The sequence below is a fragment of the Rhinolophus ferrumequinum genome, chromosome 10, assembly GCF_004115265.2.
Source record: "Rhinolophus ferrumequinum isolate MPI-CBG mRhiFer1 chromosome 10, mRhiFer1_v1.p, whole genome shotgun sequence".
NCBI classification, from domain to species: Eukaryota; Metazoa; Chordata; class Mammalia; order Chiroptera; family Rhinolophidae; genus Rhinolophus; species Rhinolophus ferrumequinum.
The window spans coordinates 7,354,380-7,377,873 of record NC_046293.1 but is presented as its reverse complement, the minus strand read 5'-3'; the positions used below and the strand labels follow the sequence as shown (position 1 = coordinate 7,377,873).

The 23,494-nt window shown below is 40.6% G+C and overlaps 1 protein-coding gene across 6 annotated transcripts in view; it reads left to right on the top strand.

The window, feature by feature from the left end:
• TNRC6B (trinucleotide repeat containing adaptor 6B) overlaps positions 1 to 23,494 on the top strand; it is a 230,511-nt gene that overhangs the window by 194,434 nt on the left and 12,583 nt on the right. For all 6 annotated transcript variants that reach the window (XM_033117612.1, XM_033117608.1, XM_033117609.1 and 3 more), the window contains 10 exons: positions 5,657 to 5,788; positions 6,029 to 6,124; positions 6,276 to 6,459; positions 12,385 to 12,522; positions 14,659 to 14,835; positions 16,167 to 16,313; positions 16,575 to 16,670; positions 19,027 to 19,251; positions 19,677 to 19,747; positions 22,421 to 22,560. In XM_033117612.1, coding sequence (XP_032973503.1) covers positions 5,657 to 5,788; positions 6,029 to 6,124; positions 6,276 to 6,459; positions 12,385 to 12,522; positions 14,659 to 14,835; positions 16,167 to 16,313; positions 16,575 to 16,670; positions 19,027 to 19,251; positions 19,677 to 19,747; positions 22,421 to 22,560 — 1,406 coding nt within the window. The remainder of the gene's footprint in view (positions 1 to 5,656; positions 5,789 to 6,028; positions 6,125 to 6,275; positions 6,460 to 12,384; positions 12,523 to 14,658; positions 14,836 to 16,166; positions 16,314 to 16,574; positions 16,671 to 19,026; positions 19,252 to 19,676; positions 19,748 to 22,420; positions 22,561 to 23,494) is intronic.

Genomic DNA, 23,494 nt, shown 5'->3' with positions numbered 1-23,494 from the left:
GGTCTCCATGTCCTGCTGTTGCCGTCAGCGCTGGTCCTCGTGTTTTCCTCTGTTGCTATGTAGTCTTCATATTGGTCATCCTTAACAAAGAAGGCGTGATGTTCCCTCAGGTAGACTTACATGGGTTTCCCTTCCCCCAGTATTGGATATTTAGTTGTCTCTAGTATTTTACTCTTATAAATAATTCTGTAGAGAAATCCTTAATACATAGATCTTTGTCCAGATTATTTCTAAATTTAGTTGCCCAGAATGAAATCCCTGGGACAAAGCACATAAACATTTACGTTGATAAACATAAACAAATAAATATTTTTAAATGTTACATTCTATAACCACTGAATAGGCGCAGTCAATATTTAATGTACACATGAAAAGAAGACATTGAAACTAATCTTTAAGATTTGTTACATGTTCCAGGCCTTGTGTTTTTTCTATCTTGCCTTTTTCATCCTTAACTCAGATATTCTGAAAGTAACATATTCTAACAGGCTTTTGTCTTGCTTTTAAATTGCTGTCATTTTGCACCTGCAATGCTTCGTTAAATGCCATTTTGGCTCCAACTAGATCGTCACTTTCTCCAGGCCAGCTGGAAATTGAAGGGCTTTTAAGCCAGAATAATTAACTCCCTGCTATGGGAAAGTGCAAACCTGCACTTTAATTACTCTGCAGCCCAGGAAGGAGTAGCCATTTGCCAGGAGCCTGGTGGTGCTTCTCTGTGGTCCTCTGTATTCATTGGAGAAGGACAATACCTGTGCAATCTGAAGAAGGGAGAGGCTGAGCAAAGCTAGATAGGAAGTTCTCAAAGTGTAACCTTTACAGTCTTTATAACTGTCAATTTATGGAACATATGAGATGCTGGCATTTAAAGTATAAAAATACATCGTGTTAGCATTTCTTTTCTTTATAGTCTTTCTGTATCTGTCTCTCTTTAAACAATATATTGTTTCATTTTGTCTTTTTCGCACTTTATATAATGAAATCTCTGACTTTTTTTTTACTTGATATTGTTCCTACGATTTTCCCATGTTGATTTGGGCAGCTGGGGTTCATATAGTATTCCCTTACATGAATGTACCGATCCTATCAATACTTGGGCTGTTTCCAGATTTTTTTGCTGTTACGAGCACCACTGCTGTGACTGTTCTTATACTTGTCTCCTAGGATGGATTTCTCTAGGGTACCACTGGGTCAAGGGTACGCTATACTTGGAATGGTGGTTTTTTAGGGAATTTTGCGTAGTAGGAATAGTAAGGGGACGGAATGATGGGATCTTGGAAAGGGATGGCATCCATTTCCAAGACTGAAGAAAAATGTGTTGATCAGGAGACCAGCTGATTTATTCACTAGAGCTTTTAAAACTAAAAGAAGTACGGGGAAAATGAAAGCTTAGACAATGGCTGTTTATTTGGAAAGCCTGCAGATTGGGAAACAAAATAAGCAGAGGAGATTTCCCATGGATCACAGAAGAAAAAAACATTGGAACAATGTTAGAAACAATGCTGATAGCTAGAGCAACACTCTCCAATAGAAATATCCTACGAGCCACATAATATAATTTAAAGTTTTTAGTAGCCACACTTAAAATGATAAAAATAGGTGCAATTAATAATGCATATTGTTTGTTTTAACTCACTGTAGCTAAATTATCATTTCAATCTGTAACAATGCTTAAAAATTATTGGGGAAAAAAATTTTTTTTTTAATACCAAGTCTTTGAAATCTGATGTGTATTTTGCACTGAAAGCACATCACAGTTTAGATTATCCCTGTTTCAGGTACACAAAAGCCACCTGAGACTAGTGGCTGACACTGCAGCACAAGCCTACCAAACATAGTTACTATATTCGTTTCTTTCCTAGAAACTATCACAATAAATTAACCACAAACTGGGTAACTCAAAGCAACAGAAATGTATACTCTCATAGTTCTGGAGAGAATCAAGTCCAAAATCAAGGTGTCGTGAGGGTTGTTTTCTACTGCAGGCTATTCAGGAGAGTCTATTCCATGTCCCTCTCCTCACTTCTGGGGGGCGCTGGCAGTCTTTGATGTTCTTTAGCTTTATACGCATCCATCGCTCCATCTCTGCCTCCATACTCTCACCGTGTTCTTCCCTGCGTGTCTCCGTCTTCACATGACTTTCTCTTCTGTCTCTGTGTCCAAATTGCCCTCTTCTAAGGACACAGTCTTTGGACCAGGGCCCACTCTAATCCAGTATGACATCATCTTAAACTTGATTACATCTACAAAGACCCTATTTCCAAATGAGGTCACATTCTGAGGTTCCAGCTGGGCATGAATTTTGGAGGAACACCGTTCAACCCAGTCTGGTTGCTAAATCAAATGAATGTAAGATTCACCCTTAAGATTGTAAATATAATTTCATGGGTCTCTGAGGTTTAGTAGACTAAGACCCCAGTTTGAAATAGGGTGTTGATAGAGAGCCCAGGACATTCTATACTCATAGCCTCCTTCCCGCCCCCTAAAAAAATCTTAACATGGCGAGATTAGAACTATTACATCAGAGACAATAAGTGAAGTCACACTGGTGACTATTCAGGTGAACTCAAAGGAAAGATGAAGAAGAGTTTTATTTGGGAGACACTGTTGTAGGGTGTGTCCCTCATCCTGGCCATAAAACTGGGGCAGCAGCAAAATATACAGCAGTGGTGTGTTCGCTTTGAGTGGTGTGCTCACATCGGCTTGGGGTCCGATGCTTAAAATAGGAAAGCAAACACATTTTTCAATTAATTGGCAACACTCAGCATCTCTTAGAGGATAGAGAGGAAGCAGCTGGGAGAACTATTGCTTTCACATATTTTCCAAAATGATAGAATTGTTAGGTTAGTGAAAGAGACTGAGATCTTGGAAGAAAACGAGTTGGTGAGCCAAGTATAGGAAACCTGAACTTAAGTGTTTCAAGACAAGAAATTGTCAAAAGATAGGCAGATATTCTTGAGAATGCGGCAGAGACTGTTACTCAAAAGCATTAGGAAATTGAGGGATTTAACTTTGACTGTGATGCTAAAGAAAGAAAATGGGAAAACCCAGTGGGTCTTCTGATGAAAGCTTTCTGATGACTCAGTTTTTAAAAGGGCATTTTCAAAAGATGGAAAGTAAGGGGATCCAAGCAAGGATGAGTATGTGTAAGAGTCATGTTGGGGGATGAGAACACAATAAGCTGAGGGTTGCAAAAGAGTAGGCAGATGAAAAGCCTTTAGAGTTTGGTGTGGTTTGGTGACTGGAAAAAGAATTGCTCTGGACTCTGTATAATGCTGATTGATTAAGTGGGAATAAAATTTTTACTACTTTTGTCTTCTCTGTTAAGAAAAAGGCTATTTAACCAAAAGGGTTAAGATTCCTTAAATTAAGGAATATAAATTCTACAGCCAAGAGGGAATTGGTGAAACGAATTACAGAGCCCTGTCTGTGATCTTTGAGGAATGCTAGGGGCCTTCAAGGGGAGGTTAATAATGACAGCCCCTCTTTGCTGCCAAAATCCTGAATTTTTAAGACAAAAGAGGAAGGCATGGGGGGGTGGGGAATACTCCCTTTTCTACTGGGAAAACTGATACTGGAGAATGTGAGCTCCCTAATACTGAATTCCAGACTTACCCCCCAGTAACGGGGGCGGGGGGAGAGGAGGCTCCTTGTAGACTTGCTAACAAGAAAAGGAAAAGGCCTGGACGGTTGTCATTATGATAAAATCGGGTGCCCCTCTGTGTGGAGCTTCAGATCAGACGCAGGAAAGAAGCATGCATCCTCCACAAGAAGTGAGGAGAAAGGGGAAATTTTTAAAACTATTTTTGAAAGGATAAGGAAAGTTTCTTAAAGACTGATGAACCTTGTGCCAATTCCAGGTAAGATTCTAGACTAGATTGTCAAAAAGATGGCTTTCGAGCCCCTGTGAATAGGAATCAAGAATCCTAGTTTGCTAACAAGTTTTAACTTAACTCATTTCCTTCCTTGAGTGGTAAAAAAAATCTTGGATTATAAGAATGATATAGTTGTATCTCTATTTTGACAAGCCATTTGACAAGCTCTTTATTTTCGACAAGCTGGAAAAATATAGGTTAAATGTTGAACCCGTTGTGTGGCTTAGTAAATAATTGACGTTCACCCAGGCTGATCATTTCAGGTTGGGAGGTTTCCGTGGCAGGCTCCTCAGCTCTCAGCTTCCACGTTTTCAGCGATGACCAGATGGGCAGACACAAACTGCGAATGAGTAGAATAACAGAGTAGAAAAGAATCTGGTGGAGTGACTGTTAAATTGTTAAAATGTAATAGTCACTCACTTAATAGGTATTAAGCACTTACTCTGTGGTATGCCCATAAAGATAAATATGAGGTCCTATGATCAAAGCATAATTTTAAAACCTATCTGCTTAAATGTTACATAGGGGAGCAAAACATATTTTAAAATATTGTAGATTTTAATTGACAGTAAGCTTAGTGTAAGAATTGGGAGTTACGATACAGTCATCAAAGAAACTGAGATCGTAGGCATTGTTAATAAAAGCACAGCTTTTAACAGAATGGTTAGTGATGGCCAGGTCTACTCAGTACTAGACTGTTCTAGAAAATGGCTTTCTGTTCTGGGATGTGCATGAGAAATTGAATGAGATACAGGTGAAAGAACTGCTTATATTTAGTCTGAAGGTGAGGCACAGGGAGCAGTGATCATTGTCTCTAGACATTTGAAAAACCGCCCTGCGGAATAAGAACACTTATGGAGTGCATTTCTGACATTTGGCATGGATTTACTCATACAATCCTCAATCACTGAAGTTAATATTATTATTCCACTTTTGGAGATAAGGAAGATGAGGCTCAGAAAGGTTAAATGAGTAACTTGCCCTGAGTCACACACCTAAAAATGGGCAGCCCGTGCAGTCTGCCTCGAGAACTAAACTCTTGACCAGTGTGCTACTTGCCACTCACAGAAGAGGGGTTAAGTTTGTTCTCCTTGGCACCAGCTGAGTCCGTGGGTTCAGTGGAAGAAAGTACAGGGAAACTCTTTTCAGCTCAGTTAAAACATCTTAGGATCAGCAGTCTGAAGGTGGGAGGGAATCCTTTCTCTGTCCTTGGAGGTTCCTGCAGCCTCGCCTAGCTCACTCCTGAAAACCATGGAGCAGGAACTGCCTTAGCTGTTTGACTTTCTAGGCTCCTCTGCTCTGCCTCTCTGTGACTCTGAGTGTTTGGTGTGAGAAGTCGTGTTGAAACTCCAGCGTTTGTTGTTTACAAGTTGATATATTTTTCTAATTTGTGTAACAGAAGTACCTTTTTATGAGCATTTACTTATTAGCTTTATGCAGTTTAGTATATTTTGTCTTATGGCACATTTCCAGTAATAACTTCTCAGACTAAAGTCATACTGTCATTAACATTTTTTAGTCTTACAGATGTTTTCCTGCTTGTAAAGTTCATCATTTTTCTTGTAGAAAAATTGGAAAGTCTAAGAAAAGAATTTAACAGCTCTTATAATGTCACCACTCAGAGATAACCACTTTGGAGTATTTCTCCCTATCGTTTAATATTTTTCATAAATATTTTTCAAGGAAAAAAGCTGATGCTGGCTTTACATCTGTTAAGATTCTCTTCACACACACACAATTTATTTGGATAAATTCTGACAGTTTTTTTCTTTCTTTCTGGCCAGGTTTCTGCCTCAATGCTCAAGCAGTTTCCCAACAGTGGCCTGAATCCAGGTCTTTTCAATGTGGGGCCCCAGTTATCTCCTCAACAAATTGCCATGCTGAGCCAGCTTCCACAAATTCCCCAGTTTCAGTTGGTAAGTTGCAGATTTTCCTCCTAATGGCTGAGAAGGGTATTTGCGTTTTCTTTTGCCTGGAACTTGATTTGCTTCGTTTTATGCTCAGCTGGAGTTAAATGTGACCACTGGACCAGCACCTTGATGGTAGCTCCCTCACGGACACTTGACTCTGCGACCTGTACTTCAGCATGCACCCTCTCAGTGTTCTCAGGGAGCCCATCTTAGGAAACTGAGGTCCTCTCTCTTTCTTCCCCGTAGGCCTGTCAGCTTCTCTTGCAGCAGCAGCAGCAGCAGCAGTTGCTACAGAACCAGAGAAAGCTTTCTCAAGCTGTGCGCCAGCAGCAGGAGCAGCAGGTACGTGGGGTTGCGGGGTCCCCCCAGTGCTCTCTGGGAGGAGTGCATCTCTGCTTCCCCTCTTTGGTAGCCAAAACAGTCTTTTCCTGTGGTGTTAGGGATGTTGGCTTATCGGTGTCCCTTTTCCCCTGGGCGTCCTCCTCGCCTGCAGCTGGCTCGAATGGTGAGTGCACTCCAGCAGCAGCAGCAGCAGCAGCAGAGGCAGCCTAGCATGAAGCATTCGCCGTCTCATCCCGTTGGGCCCAAGCCACACCTGGACAGCATGGTACCCAACACTCTGAATGTGGGGCTCCCAGACCTTCAAACCAAAGGGCCAATACCTGGATATGGTTCTGGTAAGTTGTGAGGAATGAAAGCTACTTTTTTAAGCCCGTGGTAGATGTTGGACCTACATCACCCTGTGTTTTCACAACAAAGTAGATAAATATTCTTATCCCTGTCTTATAGGTGAGATATCTGAGTTATCAACATCCTAGAGTTTCGATGGTTTTCTGAAGCTTACCACACAATCAGTAAATAGCAGAGACAGGGCTCCAACTTCTGACCTCAGAGCGGTCCTTTACCACTTATGAGTGGCAATCTGTTCTCCTACCACTAGGAATTGTTGAAAGCCAGTTTGAATGTTTGTACATGCTGAGTGCTACATGTACCTGTATTCAAATATGTACAGATTGAGCTGTTTAACTCTACTGATAAAATTACCTTCTCTTGAAAATAGGGGGAACTAAAATTATACGGCAAACTGATACAATTCTTCTGGTGTTAGTATTTCATCTGATTTAAATAGAATTAGCACAAGTAAGGTTATACCTTTGACATTCATCAAGAATTTGTTGGCAGGCAAATCGTAGCTCTTTCAGAACTGGGGAACATGTTGTAAGCAGAATCTAATCAGTGATGCAACAGTGATTTAAAAATAAAATTTAAAAATTAAAAAGGTACCACATACCACCGTGGGTTTCTTCTCCGATTGACATTTAGATTTTATTTTGGTAAAGAAGAAACCGTGCAAACTCAAAAACAAGAAATCCATGCTCCTAGGTGACAAAGTGACCCTGGACAAATGGCCCTCCTCTCTCTGCTCTGGACTTGTGAGGTGCCCACTTTCTACTGGGGTGTCCATATGCAGAGATGAGCCAAGATTTCAAGGACTCCTTGATCCTGGATAGTTTTAAGGGAGTTAATTTCCAGATCCTCGACTTCTATCAAATACTCTTAAAAATGAACCACCTGAGAACTGAATTAAATTCAAAATAACCTTTCTCGCACTTGACATAAAGGAAGGGCAAACTCTCTGCCGTCTCGTATCTTACCATCTCTTACTCACCTGGATGTAGAACGCCAGGGTACCACGCTAGGAGGAAGCTTCTCGTAATGCCTCATGAGGGTGTCATTACCCCTGGGTTTCCAGTCTTCACCTTCTTCCTTTGCTGTTAAAGATGAAGCTTGGGTTATCTTGGTATATGTTGAGCTGTTCTGAATTTAGACACCATGTGCAATAATAAAGCAGGGCAACTTTGCTTCTTCCATCCCCCCTTTGTCAAAGAGTGCATAGTTCTTGAAGTAGGGTCTAGTCTGTTCAAAGCAAAGAGAGCATCTGGAAGCTGCAGTGGTTTTTCCATGTGTTTAAATGCACACAGGTCTTCTCAGGTCTTCTCAGTACTCATCCCTGAAGCATGTCTTAAGTGGAAGGAAAAGCACCTTCAAACAGCTTGAGCATATAGGTTAGTGACACTGACTCTTAAATACACAGTTTTCATCAGGTAAAGCCTGTGGAGAAACTTTTACGTGATTTCCTTTAGGCAGGGTATGCATTAGTCAATTAGTTGTTAAAAATCTAAAATCAAGATGTATTTATTCCAGCGTGGCCGGTTAGCTCAGTTGGTTAGAGCGTGGTGCTGATAACACCAAGGTTGCAGGTTTGATCCCTGCATGGACCACTGAGTTGTGTGTGCCCTCCTTAAAGGAAAAAAAAAATATATATATGTATTTATTCCAATGACAGTCCTTGTAACGTCTTTAATGTTTTCTAACTCCTATTAAAAAGTAAAATTATATGTTGGCTGTGAATCTGGTAGTTTTTAGCAGCATATAACTTTCTTGCTTATTAAATATATAGAAAAATTTTATCATGATATCTTGTTAGATTAATGGTGTTGTGATTATTGTAGTTGAGTCTTAACTATTCCTAATGGCTGAGGATCGGAGTTCAATATACATATACTAAAGAAATTTCCATTTTTTTAATCATATTCCTGTTTCATAAGTAATTTACACATTTAGCTAGGTATCATAATCCAAGTTAAGTAAGGAGAAAGAACATACTATTTTACATTCGATAACTTATTAAACAATAAATTGATTTTATTAGGTCTTTATCATATTGTGATCTGAGCAGTTATAATATGCCTTGCAAAATGAATTTTATAATTCATTTCACAGTTGTAATTTTCCTTAATTTATATTACCACATTTATTTGAATTGAAAAATACATTTTGGGACTGAAACAGTCTGATTTGGGTGCCTGTTTTGAGTAAACTAAATCTGTAGCTATAAGATTTTGATGAAAATATATTTAAAGCATATACAGAGATTAATTTTTCTTTAAATAAAAAAAGGTTATATGGCAAAGATGTGAAAAATGAATAATATTTCAATTTTCCTCATGCTGAGTATATCAAACTAAAAATGATACCTTTGGGTAAAAGAGTAGCAAGAAAAATTAAAAGTTTCTTAAGTTTCGATAATGCCTTTTTTGGTATTTTCTCAAAATTAAAAAGTTGAATGATTTTAAAGACTGCTTAATGAATCCTTAATTGATTTGTTTTTTGTAAAATAGGTGGTTTTCTACTTTACTTTTAGCAAAATTGAAAATATACCTAATTGAATAGTCAGGTGATAATGACCTATCTAAAAGTTGGGTTTTATTTATCTATGTTATTGAACCCTGTGGGGGAAGGGAATATACCTAAAAAGGAATTCAAAGAAATAAGTGATATTATAACAAGACTCCTTCTTTTCCCATCTACTCATTTATATAAGATTTCTTAGTGCTTATATGTCTACCGAAATTTCTAAAAATAGGTATAGAGTGGCGTGAACTTGGTCTCATTCTAGTAATAAGTCATAGTCATTATAGGTATCCAGACTTACCGAGAAACAGGCACTCATTTTATTAGAAAATGCATTTCTGGTAAAGTTTTACTTTTTAGATTTCAAATGTATCAAAATTTGTGACATTTATGTGTGCGGTATACCCAGTGAAAAGTAGAGTTATGAATATTAGAAATTATTAAAACAGCAGCAGAGTAATTCGTATCTATCCTGGCATTATGAATGTGTCAATATCACGTGTGTATGGACACGGATTAGAACTGTTGTGTTAAATAGGCAACTGTGGGTGATGTGTTTCTTTTATAATTTACTCTTTATTATAATTATTGTAAAAGGAGTAGTTTACTTTTTTTAATCTACAACAAAAGGAGTAGCAGAAAATAGAGAACTGTAGACAAAGGAAGTGAAGGAATGAATCAATTAAGGACAAGTTAATTTGAGAGTTTCCTCCAGATGGTAAGCACTGAGCCAAGTGTTAGTGATGAATGGACGATGACTTAGGGTGTGTGAAAGTAGGAGAAAGTAATTCTGGCAAGAACAGTTAAGTGAGGCCAAGGGTTGTATTTGTAAGATTGATAAGCCTGATAAAAGGGATGTGCTGGTGAAAAGAGTCCGTGGTTAGGCAAGGGGCGTGTCTCGTCTCCATTTGTACCTCAGCTCCTACCACAAAGCCTGGTACAAATTCGGTTCTCCATACATATTCATTAAACTGAACTAAATGGTTTGTTTGATTTGAATTAAAGTGTTGGTAAGCTGGAGAATTAACAGGGAGGCCACTTGGTGGACTGAGCAAGTTTGGTTTTGATTAAATAGCAAGTATAACAAAGTCATTGTTTTCCTGGGCTTAGAGGTATGACAGCTCATAAATAGCCCAGAGGTCACAAGTGGAATGCCCCTCCGCTTTCTGTTACTGGAGCGCAGTGCCCCAGAGCCCCTTGCCTCCAGATTTGTTGAGCGTATTGTATGTCTTGACGTCATGCATTACTACATGACATCGAAGAAAGACAGTAATGTACAAACTTGCATCGATTTATCTTCTCATACTTTGGGTTTGTAGACTAAAACTTTCAAGGCAGTTTTATCTCCTACTCTCCCTCTCATCCCCTTCAGTTTTTTTCCCTACCAAACCTGTTATTTAGTTATGGTGCTGCCACATTTTGGTGGCGTAACTCCTATTGATTTTCTGCACTTCATGTGTCACAAGAGAACTGTAAAGAGCTGAAATTAAATATCTTTAATTCACCATGAGTTTTAAAGAAATTTTAGAGTAACTTTAAAGAAAATTAATAGGTAAGCAGTGGTTCCTTGTTACTAATCCCTACATTCTCCTTTTCAATCTTCACCAGAATCCTGGGTTATTTTCAAAAGCTCTTTCTCAGAGACTGGAACCAGCCTTTAGGTGGCCAACCAGCCAAGCAGCTGGGGCTGGTTTTCTCTGTCAAAGATAGAGGTGTAATTTGTCCAAGGAGCAACACGCTTAGGCCGTGAAAGCTTGTGTCAGACAAAGCCCTTGTTCCTTTCCATCTTCCTGTCCTCTAGTCTCGTTTCATTTCAGCTCCATAGGACAAAAGAAGAAACTATCTTAAATCCTTTTTTAAAAAATCATTTAATTTGAAATACTTCCAGCCCATACCAGGGATTTCTGCTCCTCACCCCCACCCTCCAACAGTCACTTGGACTAGTGAAGGTGGTTACAAACAGTGAAGGAGCAATATTCTTTAATAGCAGTATTTTAAACACAGGTCAAGAAGGTGTCAGAAATGATTTCAATTTGATTTATTATGCATTTATAAAACTATCCCTGACGACTAGGAGAAGCACAGGGGAGAAAACATGGCCTGGGCCCCCAGTGGGATCTGGTTAAATGGCATTTAAGGGCCAATAAGACACCACTGGTGGTAGGAGAGTAAAATGGGTAGAGCGTGGAGTCTGGCCTGGCTGGTGCAGCACATTCTAGAGGAAAAGGAGATTGGCTTTGGCTCCTGCAGACCCCTTGAGCTTTGGCATGGTGACGACCCTGTCTACCTCCCTGGGAGTACCTGTACTTGTGTGTTGTTGATATACTTACTGTGCCTTTCTGGTCTTTCTGTGGTAATTCATTGTTCCTCCCCTCCCATTTCATTTATTGATTTTAGTCCTTTATTTTACTTTTATGAGAGCCAGTTCGTAAAAGTATTAAGTACATTGTGATCCAGAATGGATGGTGGACCATGTGAGACTCCGTCAGGCAGCTTTTCACGTTGGCTTTCACCTGCTCAGCCCTGTGCAGTGGGCAGAGTTGCGTACCAAGATTCTTGGGTAATCTCATCCCACTGACACCTGACGGGCACCTGGGGGCTCATGGCAAAGTGAACTCTGAGCCTCTTACTAATTGCCTGTTCAAGATTTGGGGTCTTCATCATTGCATAAAAACTTCTTTCACATTGACCTCTCATTCTGTCCTGACCTCCATCTACCCCATTCTCACATTGCCAGTTCTCTTTCTAAAATACATACCTAGTTATCTCTCTCACTTGCTTAAAATTTTCTTTATCTCCTGTCTTAGAGGGGGGAGAAAGTCCAAACTCCTTCGCCTGATATGTAAAGACCCTATATGACATGACTCATTTCTCCCCACCTCCTGCCACTCCCCCTCACTTCATCCATAGTTAGCCAAGCATTGGAGTCTCACTGAACTGTCATCATTCCCTAAATAGGATTTACTGTCATGAGTTAGAGCTTTGGCCTTGGTTTCCTTGACTTAACTCGCATACCTACCCTAGGCCCTAGATCAAATGTCTCTTCTGCAAAGCCTTTCCTCCCCCAGTACCCTTACCACCACTTCGTAGCTGCTCTTACACCATATTGGTTTGTTGTGTGGACACCTCCATCTCAGTTGGGGAATCACTGGCCCCAGCATTCTGCCTGGTACCCATGTTAGCTAAATGAACAAATGAATGCGCAAGCATTGAGATGAGCCATTATGTTTTTAGCAAGCAAGAGCCAAGATCAGCATTTTGGTTTAAAATTCCTGTTTCTGAGTGAAGAAACTTGTGAATTAGTCTTTATGTTACAAATGAAGCTGTTCATGGGTTCTGCCTTAGAACTCGTGGTTACTGATACTAGAAGTTTATAGAAAGACATAAAATGTGGTTCTCTGTTTTAGGCTTCAGCTCTGGCGGCATGGACTATGGCATGGTTGGTGGGAAGGAGGCTGGAACAGAGTCTCGCTTTAAACAGTGGACCTCCATGATGGAGGGACTGCCCTCTGTAGCCACACAGGAAGCCAATATGCACAAAAATGGTAAGAGCAAGCGAAGGGTTATGAGTTGGGGCTGTTCTGACCCAGCCTCGATGAAGTGTCCTATAAAATATTTGAAAGCATGGATCTTTAGCTTTTTCTTAGCAAGTGTCTTGATTATTTTCTCCCAAATCTTAATGATTACCTATAAAATGAAGATTGGGGTTGTTATATTTCAGAGTATAAGAAACTGAAAGGCTGGTTCTAATTAAGGGGAGTAAAATTTCCTTCCTGCAGTGGGATGGGATTGAAGGTAGTACTGGTAGGAGGGAACTTGAGCACCCATTAGGGTAAAACCCTGATGTGAACTGGCTTCAGAGAACAGAATCAGGTTTGTTTGTGTTTGCTTGCTTGTTTGTTGTGCAAGAGCTGACAACAAATATCTATCATGTTGATTATTTGAACCCTTCAGTCTCCAAAGATGACTAACAGATCAGTACATGAGATTTGAACTTGCCACAAAGCTTTCTTGTTCTTCATGCATTACGGGGTCTGTAGGACAGCAATTGAGGGCCTTCCAGGCCTTGCTTATAAATGCGTGTCGTCCGGTCATCTCCATAATTCTCTGCAAGAGCTTCTCCATTTCTCTGTTACATAGATAAAAGATCTTAAAGCCTTCAGCCTTTGTCTCAATGTTTGTTCCATTTGACAAGTAATTCACTTGGACTCAGCTGTATCTGTGAGAACCAAGGATAAACAAGTGTTGGACGGCTCCTTCTGCAGCCGTTCATAAACCACTCTTAAATGTGGCCATCGGAGGCCGCTGAAGTGGCCACTTGCAGCTCTCTGCCTGCCGTCCCAAAGCATCATCATTTGATTCTGTGGCACAAAATCAAGAATGATTTACAGAAACTATAAAATCTGTTTCTGGGCGGCGTAATCTATGCTCAGCACCTGTGGCTTTGGGCACTTCCATGGCTTCTTTGTCCCAAAGACATGGTAGGTGCGTGATACATAGTAAGTACAAAGTGGCATGTGAGAGGCTGTCTGGAAGGTAAAATAGCCACTTGCCTTTTTAGAGCTTATAGATAATGTTTCCCCTATTTCCTTAGCAATCCCCAAGGGAATTGAGCTTTTCATTTTCTACTACTACATTGTAATGTGCCCTTGAGTCAAATTTCTGTCAGCGACTCCAGGAAAATCAATGACTTCTTAGCTGAGCATGGAGATAGCTCTGATGGTACTCCTGGTAGGCCAAATCAAGCAGATTATTTTAATCAATATTTACACAAATAATATACTGCCTTGGAAATAATTTTATCTGTTCATAAACAGCGTCCTAAGAATAGGTATAGTGACACAATACAGCGTATAAAATTTGAGAAATAAGTAGAGTGGCATCTAACAGAGGCCAAAATTTTATTTAAAGTCAAGCTGATTTTTTGTTAGTTTAAAAGGGGGATTTTAAGCTTTTCCCTTTTTTCCTGCCTCATACCATATAAAATTCATGCAGGGGGCACTGACAAACGGCTGAAGTGCTCTCAGGAAAGCAGTTACAAAGGATTTGCTGTTCTTCGTGTGGGAGGCCCTGGCTCGCAGCACTGCAGAGCTCGCTGTTGGCGTGTGCTGGCAAAGAGCCCAGGCGGGAATTCCATCTCATTGCTTTGGAATTTAAAGCAATTGCACATGCTTTCCTCGCCTGTGGACCTCCCTCTGTTTATGCTGCTGCTTCCAGCGAAACTAGCCCTGATCAGCACGGAAGAAGTTGGGTGGGTAGTGTCAGTACCAGTGTAGTGAAAACCCCTCTGTGTGCTGCAAATCATTTGGTATTGTTCACTTCTCACTCTTGAGTCATTAGTATAGAAACTGGGGATAATGGTAGGATTCGTAGTTTATGAAAGTTTTGTTAACTTCCTAAGACCATGGAGTTTTAAAACGGAAAGGAACATTCAAGAATGAAGACAGTGCTGTGTGTATAAGTGGGACCCTGAGAAGCTCAGAAAGGTGAGATGAATTGTTCGTGGTCATCCTGCATGTTAGCTATATGTTGGGTCTGGAGTGTGACCTCTCATTCTAGTGCTCTTTATACTGCGTAAGCGTCACAATACTGTATTTGACTTTCTCTGGATAAAAGATTGACAAGTTCCGTTCACAGGAGTCCTTTCCAGGTGTGAATTAATTTCCTCTCTCTTTTCTCAGGCGCTATAGTGGCCCCTGGTAAGACCCGAGGAGGGTCACCATACAACCAGTTTGATATCATCCCAGGTGACACACTGGGTGGCCATACGGGTCCTGCTGGTGATAGCTGGTTACCTGCCAAATCTCCACCAACAAATAAAATCGGAAGTAAATCCAGCAATGCCAGTTGGCCTCCAGGTATTGTCCAGGAAGTAGTTTTTCTGGGATAGCATTTGGTTTTTCATTGTTAATTTCAGGTTCTGAAACAGACTGCTTTTGCCACACAGTTTCATTTTTTTCAGTCAGTAATTATTATCTGATAAAAGCAAGGCATGCATTGGCTATGGGAAGATAGACGATTTTCATTAGATAGGGTCTCTGCTCTATAGAGTTCAGACAGGAAGATAAGGTGTGGACACTGGTCACCTACCACATAAGTTATTGTGTAGTAAATAGAGGAAGGAAGAAAGATAAGCTGAAGGAAGTTAGAGGAATGGAATCGGGGGGTAAAAGAAGGTGATGTTGCAGCCGGCCCCCAGCATTCATCTGTGCACAGGATGCCATGTAACGTGGGTTCTTCTGAAATGTCCATTGAATTGATCTGTTTATTTAATAAGCAAGTATTTATTATCAGTTAGGTTCCAGGTTTGCAGTAGTAAGTGCAGTGAGACTCTGTTACTTTTTTCTCTTTTTTTATGTTGATACAAGTAATCTATCTTCATTGTAGAAAAAAATTTAAATTTAGTAAAGCAAAAATAAAAATAAAAAATATGCTGTGCATTCTTCTAAACCTCTCTCTAGACAGGTATATTTGTGACATGAATATGTAGAGTTGCATTCTATTTAAGCAGGCTTGTAGAATGCCTATTGTTCGTTTATAATACATACTGCTTTTCCTAGTCATGATTAAGAAAATAAGTTTATTAGTACTATCACATAGCTTTAAATATGACTTAAATTAGCCAATAAAAAATTGGGAACACCTCCACGTATTCTAGGGTTCCTTATGACAAGCCCCATTATTCCCTCTCGTTGTCCCTGGACGTTCCACTTCGTAGTGGTCATTTGTACTGTGTTCGCTTTTGTGCTTCGAAGCCAATTTCTAGTGAGATAAATAGGAGAAGTCACTGATCTCCAACCTAGATTTTCTTCCAGTTCTTGTCCTAGGTGCCTGGACAGTTCTCATGAGCAGCAGAGTACTTTGCCCTCCTCCCTGCCCTCAGGCCTGAATTTCTCTGGGAGCAGGAAGGGCAAGTTCTGGGGCCAGGCACTGATGAGCTCTGGCATCAAGTTCACGACCACAGACAGACAGACAGACAGAGAAGGCTGACATATTGTGATAACACAGAGTTGTTGCTGGCAAAGTGTATGTCCAGGCAGATTTATTTTTTTTTTAATTTTATGATGAAAAATCTGAGATGAAATAGATTATTTAGACTTTTTATAGATCTATTTCTTCTATCAAAAATAACTTTATTTTACCATTAGTTTGAACAACCTCCTATGTCTAATATTTGTTCTTCTCTCAGAATTCCAACCAGGAGTGCCATGGAAAGGTATCCAAAACATTGACCCTGAATCCGATCCCTATGTCACCCCAGGAAGTGTGCTGGGGGGTACCGCCACATCTCCCATTGTAGATACTGACCACCAACTTCTGCGGGATAACACCACAGGTAAATAAACAAGTGAAATATCCTTTGTGTGGATTCAATATCCAGCATTTTCAAATTTGTCAATCTTAGCCCTCATTTGTACTTGCTCGTGTATGATCATTTCATCAGAAAACATAAGATTGTATAGCTTTCACATTTATTTTTTGGACCTATTTTGTTCTGCCTTCTGTTGAAGGTTAAATAAAACACGTCAAGGTTTTGCTTGTTGTATTGACACTTATCTGCAGTATGTTCATCTTGTTTTTCATTTGTTGCCTGAAGGGTCTAATTCTTCCCTCAACACCTCGCTGCCTTCACCTGGTGCCTGGCCCTACAGTGCCTCTGACAACTCCTTTACCAACGTTCATAGCACTTCAGGTATGAGTGCGACCCGTTTGTTTCCCTGCGCTTAGCACGTTTCTATGAGGCTCCCTCTTACAAGGGAAATTGGCATTTGTTGCTTAAGGAATACTTTTACAGAAGTAGGGTAGCGTATGTCAGCACAGATGCAGGCACATCTCTTTTATTGGCTGAGTCCTCGAGGAGCTTCCAGTCTCAGAGAGGCGGGATGAGGCAAATCCAGCTTCAGGACAAGGCCGATGGTGGCGTAATTGCAGGGAGCTGGCAGTGTTGAGAGGGCAGAGGTTATATTCCGATGACACAGTGCTGTTCTCTTAACTAGTCTGCTCAGAGATTCAAGGGCCATTGGAAGAGCCAATTAAATCCAGGTTATTATTCCTCAGGCAGCCGATTATACCTTGCTTTTCTTTCAAAATCCTTTCACTTACAGGCAGAGGTTAAGGGCAAATGGCCAAGGGAAAAAAAGAGGACCTTGATTAATTCTGTCAACAACATTTGTTGAATTCTTAATGTTTTGTTTTGTTTTTTGCTTTGTTTTGCTTTGTTTTGTTTTGTTTTGTTGGAAGACAATAGGGAATGGAAACATTAATGGATATAATAAAGCTTTTGAAGTCACTCACTGAACACAATGTCTTACAGATCAGTAGACAAATCATTAGTAGTTGGCACCTTCGTCTTGCAAAAGTTGGACCTTAATCCATTTAAAGTCATTTAGGCTCCTGTTCTTTGTCCAGGCAAAAGCAAATGAAACAAATCCTTAGCTACCTCCTAAGACACAACATGTTAATGGCTTTACAAATTGTCTCCTTTTTCTTTCTACCTCTGTGTCATGTCAACGGTGCCACAAGAACCTATCATTTCTTGAACGCTCCTGCAAACCAGGCAGCATGCTAAGCTTTCAGCATGAATTCTTATCTTACCTTCCTTCACCAGAGTCTACAGGGAGGTCATGATGTGATCCCCATTTTGTAGATGAAGAAACTGAGATTCTAAGAGCTGGTATAATTTGCCTCAGGTCTGAGTGAATGTATGGAGGAGCCAAGCCAGTGTTCCATGTTTCTAACCACCAACCTACATTACACCTTTATAAAACTTCTTCCTTGACACTTAACTCGGTTTCACCTCACTCTTTTATTCCTACAACTGCCCATATCTCAGGTGAACCGTTTTATCTTTTGTCTACAATTGGACATTCACCTGAGAGGTGACCCAAGAATTACCCCAGATATGTCTAAAATTGAACATATATTTTCTCACCCCCAAAATGATATTCCCTTTTTAACTAAACTCTGTTTTTCTTAGTGACGCTGCCATGCATCACGTCGTCACAACATCTCAGTATTTTCTCACTCTTTCATTTCTCCTTTGCCCTCTGGATCCAGGCAGTGATGACGTCTCCAAGTGGTTTAGTCACAGTCGTATCTCTCATATTCCTGTCTCCTGTTCCAGTCTGTTTGCTGTCACCCAAGGTTTAGACTCTAGTTGAAACACTACACTGTGAATCTACTGCAAAACTCCTGACAGTATCGTAGTCAGTCCCTGGCCGGCCTTGAGGGCCTCCTTTACTTCTCTACCCCTGTGAAATGTTGTTCAGCCAGAATTGGGGGAAACCTATTTGGTACAAAGAGAGTTTAGATTGACCGTGGTTTATGTTTTCCGGTCCTTCTGAGCCCATCCATCCATTTACATAAATCCTTCAAGACCTGTCTCTGCTCACAGCCCAACATGGCCTTTCTCCTCTGTGTAGTGAACATATATGATGTTGCCTGTGGTTACCAATTTTGTTCATCTGTTCTGCCTTCCTATCTGAACTTGAAGTTCTTGGGAATAACTGTTTATATTACCCACAGTCCTGATTTAGCACCTTAAAGCATATTAAGCCCTTAGTGAATACTTGTTGATCATGTTTTTAAAATCTTTTGGAATGTTGGTACCTAATATTTTGGATCAAAAAAAGTTAAATTTTCTCATGTACTTGTCATTAAGTCAATAAGTATTTATAGGATACTTTAGTTCCACTAAGTTTCACATTCTGCTGTATCTGTAAGACTAACAGCTTCAGGAATACTTTCCTTGAATTTATCTTCCCTTTCAGGTTGTATTTAGTTAAGAATGCAGTAGAGAATTAATTATCTTATTAAATGTTTAGCCCATGTGTTAATTTGTCAATTCAGAGTAATAGTCACTGAAAATTTTATATTTAATAAGCTCAAAGAACAATATTCATATTGCTGCTCTTAAAATAGCACTTTCTATTTTTAGAAGGTGTGTTTGTGTGTGTGTGTGTGCATGTGTATACATAAAATGTATGTGTATTTGTTGATACTCCTGACCTATCTAACTTTATTCCTTCCTTAATTTTCTTTTCCTATAGCAAAGTTCCCTGATTACAAATCAACATGGTCCCCAGATCCCATAGGACACAACCCCACTCATCTCTCCAACAAGATGTGGAAAAACCATATTTCCTCAAGGAACACTACACCGCTGCCCCGCCCACCTCCTGGTCTGACCAACCCCAAACCATCATCTCCCTGGAGCAGCACAGCACCCCGATCAGTCAGGGGGTGGGGGACACAGGACTCACGGCTTGCCTCGGGTGAGAAGGATCTGCCTAAAGGAGCATCATTTTTCAAACACACAGGTCTTATGTTAACACAAATGGTGAAGACATGATGAAGTCTTCAAGAGAGGACATCACAGTTGGCTGGTAGAGGAAAAAGTATCTCTTAAGTGGAAAATTGCAGTCAGTGTAAGGCAGAGAGACCCAAGAACTCCCAAGGTACTGATGGAGTAAAAATGACAAACTATAGTGAGACCACTAGCAGGAAAATGCTGCCTTGCAAATAAGGTGTAGGGATCCAGGTCTATTCGGTGACAAGGTAAAGGTCAGAGTGCAATAGAAAAGAGATGATTTGTAAAAGGAGAGAAGCATCACCCTTATAAAAGGGTTATGTGAAAGTGTTTCTCGCTCATGGCTTTCTTCAGTTTTTGATTGCTCTTCCTAATGTTTTGTGCTTACAGCCGCTACCTGGAGTGATGGCGGTTCGGTTCGTCCTAGTTACTGGCTGGTTCTTCACAATCTCACTCCACAGGTAATCATGCTGTCTTGTGAGTTTCTAGATAGGACTTAATTGTGTTAAGAGAGAGAAACTCAGAGATGTGGGAGGTGGGCAGATAGGAAAGTTCATTTGTTTCCTGGTCACTGCAGAGCGATCCAGCCTGCAGGGGTGGGTATCCCCACCCAAGGCTCAAAGCCTACTGATGAATGGAGGATGTTGGCCACTCAGCTTCATGAAGTCTGTCGTCATGGTGATGTTAACATTTGTAGTTTATAAAATAGTGAGAGTGGGGCGGTACTATCTGGTGAATTCTGTTTAGCAGAGATGACTTGCTGTATAGATCTATCAGAATCTAGAACCAAATGGGAATCGGATATTTAACTGTTTTAACCACGCGCAAAAAAAGGTACCTGTTTTCGTGTTAGTTATCCAACAAGACTTGAGTCTCAATATTAACCATTTTTCTACTTTGTAAATAATTAACCGTCCATCTCTGCAGAGGAAGAAATGTGTTGATCTTGTAGCTTAAATGCCCCATGGGTAGTTTTAATTCTCTGTCTGTTTGTTACTCTCATCTATGTAAATGGCATTACTAATTTGCCATCATCAGAGCATGCCCTCTGGGTTGTTTTTCCCCTTGGTGGGACATCCTTTGCACGACACCACCCTGCCTTTCCCCTTGGTTACTTGACAACTCATGTATTTATAGCAGCATTAGGTTAAGCCTTCAAATGAGGTTAAATGAACCCATCGAAACTGATCCCATGACCTTCATTTGGACTTGACAGCACAGCCTTTAACACACCTTGTTAAAAGGAGTTAGTTATGCCTCCCTGCCTTTGACACGCAGAATGAATTGTCTAGCATTTAATTCCATAAATGGATTCTTATGCACATTACTAAGTTAGCACTTTCCTTTAGAGTGGTTCCCAAGGGATAATAACAAGTCTCTGGCCTACTATGTTTGAAATATATTCTCGATTAAAAGAAAATTAAGCAGGTTTCTTCCCTATGAGACTTCGTAGATCCTGTAATATGCTAGCGTATATTTTGATCCTCTATGGGGAAATACAGCTTCTCCTAAGTTTATTTGCCCAGTGAACCCTTTTGTGGGGAGTATATCCAGGGCTTGTATCTCCAGGTACATGTTGAGAAAGGCAGTTTCCTAAATACAGTTACCATGAGGAAGAGTCTGGATTGGTTCTTAATCCCTGTGTCTAATAACTCAGCAAAAAGCCCCAGGTTATTTATTTGACTAATAGTTGACTGAAGTATGAAGATTTTACATAACCCTCCTCAAAACTAGATCTGCCTTATTGTTTCTACGTAGTCACACAGTGTGGTGGATATAACATGGGTAGGATGAGAGAAGGGATACACTGTTGAAAAGAGCCTAGACAAGGTAGCCAGCTGTTCACTTCTGTTTTATAATATGAAAAACAGTAAGTACATCTGTATGTATATGTGTATAGATTGAATATAGGGGTTGGCTATGTTTGTATTAGAAAGAATCGATTAATTTTTAAAAATCAAAACTCCCTAATAGCAGACTAATCTCAATTGTAGCTTAAAAGAAGGTTGTAAAGGCAAGTCTTTGGTGACTGGATAAATTTAACTTTTTATCACCTAAAATTTGTTTAGAGGTCATCTATCCTGAAAAGTCACTAGTTTCATACATGGACATACTTTTATATTCTATAGTTAGTTGTCACTTAAAAACCAATGCTAAGAGCTGTTTCTCCAGTCATTTTCTGTGAAGAACTATGATGAAACTGCCAGTTTTCATCCTGCAGGGTTTCCATGGTAAAGTCACAGGAATGTTTCCACTGCTGCTGCCAACTTTTTAAGGCTATTCCAATAGTCATCTCTTTCCTTTCCAAAGAAATGAACGAAAATGTTGGCCTGAACAGCTTAAATAAACCTAGTTAAGATCTTGATACAAATAAATTCATCAGAGAGAATAAATAGATTTGTCCAAGTCAGAGGTGAGGGCAGTTATCCCTAATCACTGGACAGACAGCTTAGTGGTGAGGGCCTTACTAAGGTGAGCGACTGCCTTTGGTCACGTTGGCTGTGGACAGAAGAGGACAGAGAAATGAGAAGTAGGTAGAAACAGTCTCCCCTTGAGGTGGCCAAAGTAGGAGTAAGAGGACAGCGGACTAGTCTGGGAGCTGGCTCGGCCGTTGGCATTCTGAATCGTGATGAGCATTGCTCTCTCTCTCTCTGGTTGGTGGCTTCCTTTTCAGCTCTCTGTGCAATTGTTAACTGGGGAGGTGGAAGAATACCAAGGTAGTAATGATGCTGAGAACTTGGCATGTTTTCTTAAACTCTTATTTGGGTACCACTTTATTTCTGGTTTTTAAGGCTCTACAAATCAGCACACGTTCCCTTGTTTACCTCTTAAGGAATACGGACCACAGCTTGAATCATATGCTTTTGTTTGGAGTTGTATTTATGCAAATGTTTTTATTTGCAAAATGGGCACATTAGATCTTAGCCCAGTGCTTTAAATATGTTAAAATTTCCCATCAAGACCTCTGTGTTCGATGTACTCTTTCCCTGCTTTGAGTTCTCCATCTTATTTAGTACTGGTCCTATTATTCACCAATGAGAAGCCCTTCTCTTTCTCATGTATAAGAAAGATCACTTGACTTCCTTTCACACCCCACCTCCAGTTTTTATCTCACGAATGTCATTACTCCTTAGATTGATGGGTCAACCTTGAGAACCATCTGCATGCAGCATGGCCCACTGCTGACATTCCATCTGAACCTAACCCAGGGCACCGCCCTGATCCGATACAGCACCAAACAGGAGGCGGCCAAGGCGCAAACTGCACTGCACATGTGAGTACCCATCCTATGCTCGCTAAATCCCGCGGGAAGATGCACACGTGAGTATTCTAGCACCTGCTTCGTTAAACAGATACACAAGAACATGCACAGAAAAGGCATCGTCATGTAAGCAGTTGTTTGGTAGTGAGGTGGCTGATCTTTTTAACCTACCTAAGCATGAATTGTCCTGTGTCTATCCTGGGCTGATAATCAGAATTCCCCAGGTGAAGAATTTGTGAGAGTAAATTTTCGGTATTATAAAACAAAGCCAATATTTATGAAAACGTGAAACAGTCAGTGCTGTCACTTTTCATCACAGTAACTGGCTGCTTACTTTGGCTTCTTTCTGAGTGATGATGAAATAGTGTGGTCTTGATGGGTCGCAGGGGTTTTTCCTGCAGTAGGTGGGACTGGACCAGACTTTGACCCTCCCTGCCACTCTCAGACTGGTGACAGGAAAGAGCTGACATCCTGTGACTGCAGATGGCACGACAGAAAGCTACCCACCCACAGAGCGAGCAAGTGACGGTGGGGCTCAGGCAGTGAGCCCGGCCCCGAGACAGAGCAGCACCTCCAGGTGTCTGAAGCTGGGTTACCTCGATGCTTGGTGTGTGGTCTTTTACCTCCCATGAAGAGAAACACAGGTGACATTTTCCTTGCCATACAAATTCCACACACCAAGGGATACCCATCTATAGCAGCCGCCAGTAGTCTTTGGCTGTCTCGAGATTCAGTGATACCTTATGGCTTTAAATCAGTACCTCTCAGTCACCTGGCAGCCTGGGTAAAATGCAGGTTCTGATCCTGTGATCCTGCCTTCTAAGGGAGGATCCAAGGGAGGTGGAAGCTGCTAGTCCAAGGAGCACACTTTGAATAACAAGGACTCGAAATACTCAGTTCCCATGTGTGTTTTAGGGTTTTCCTCAAATCCATAGCTGTTCCCTCC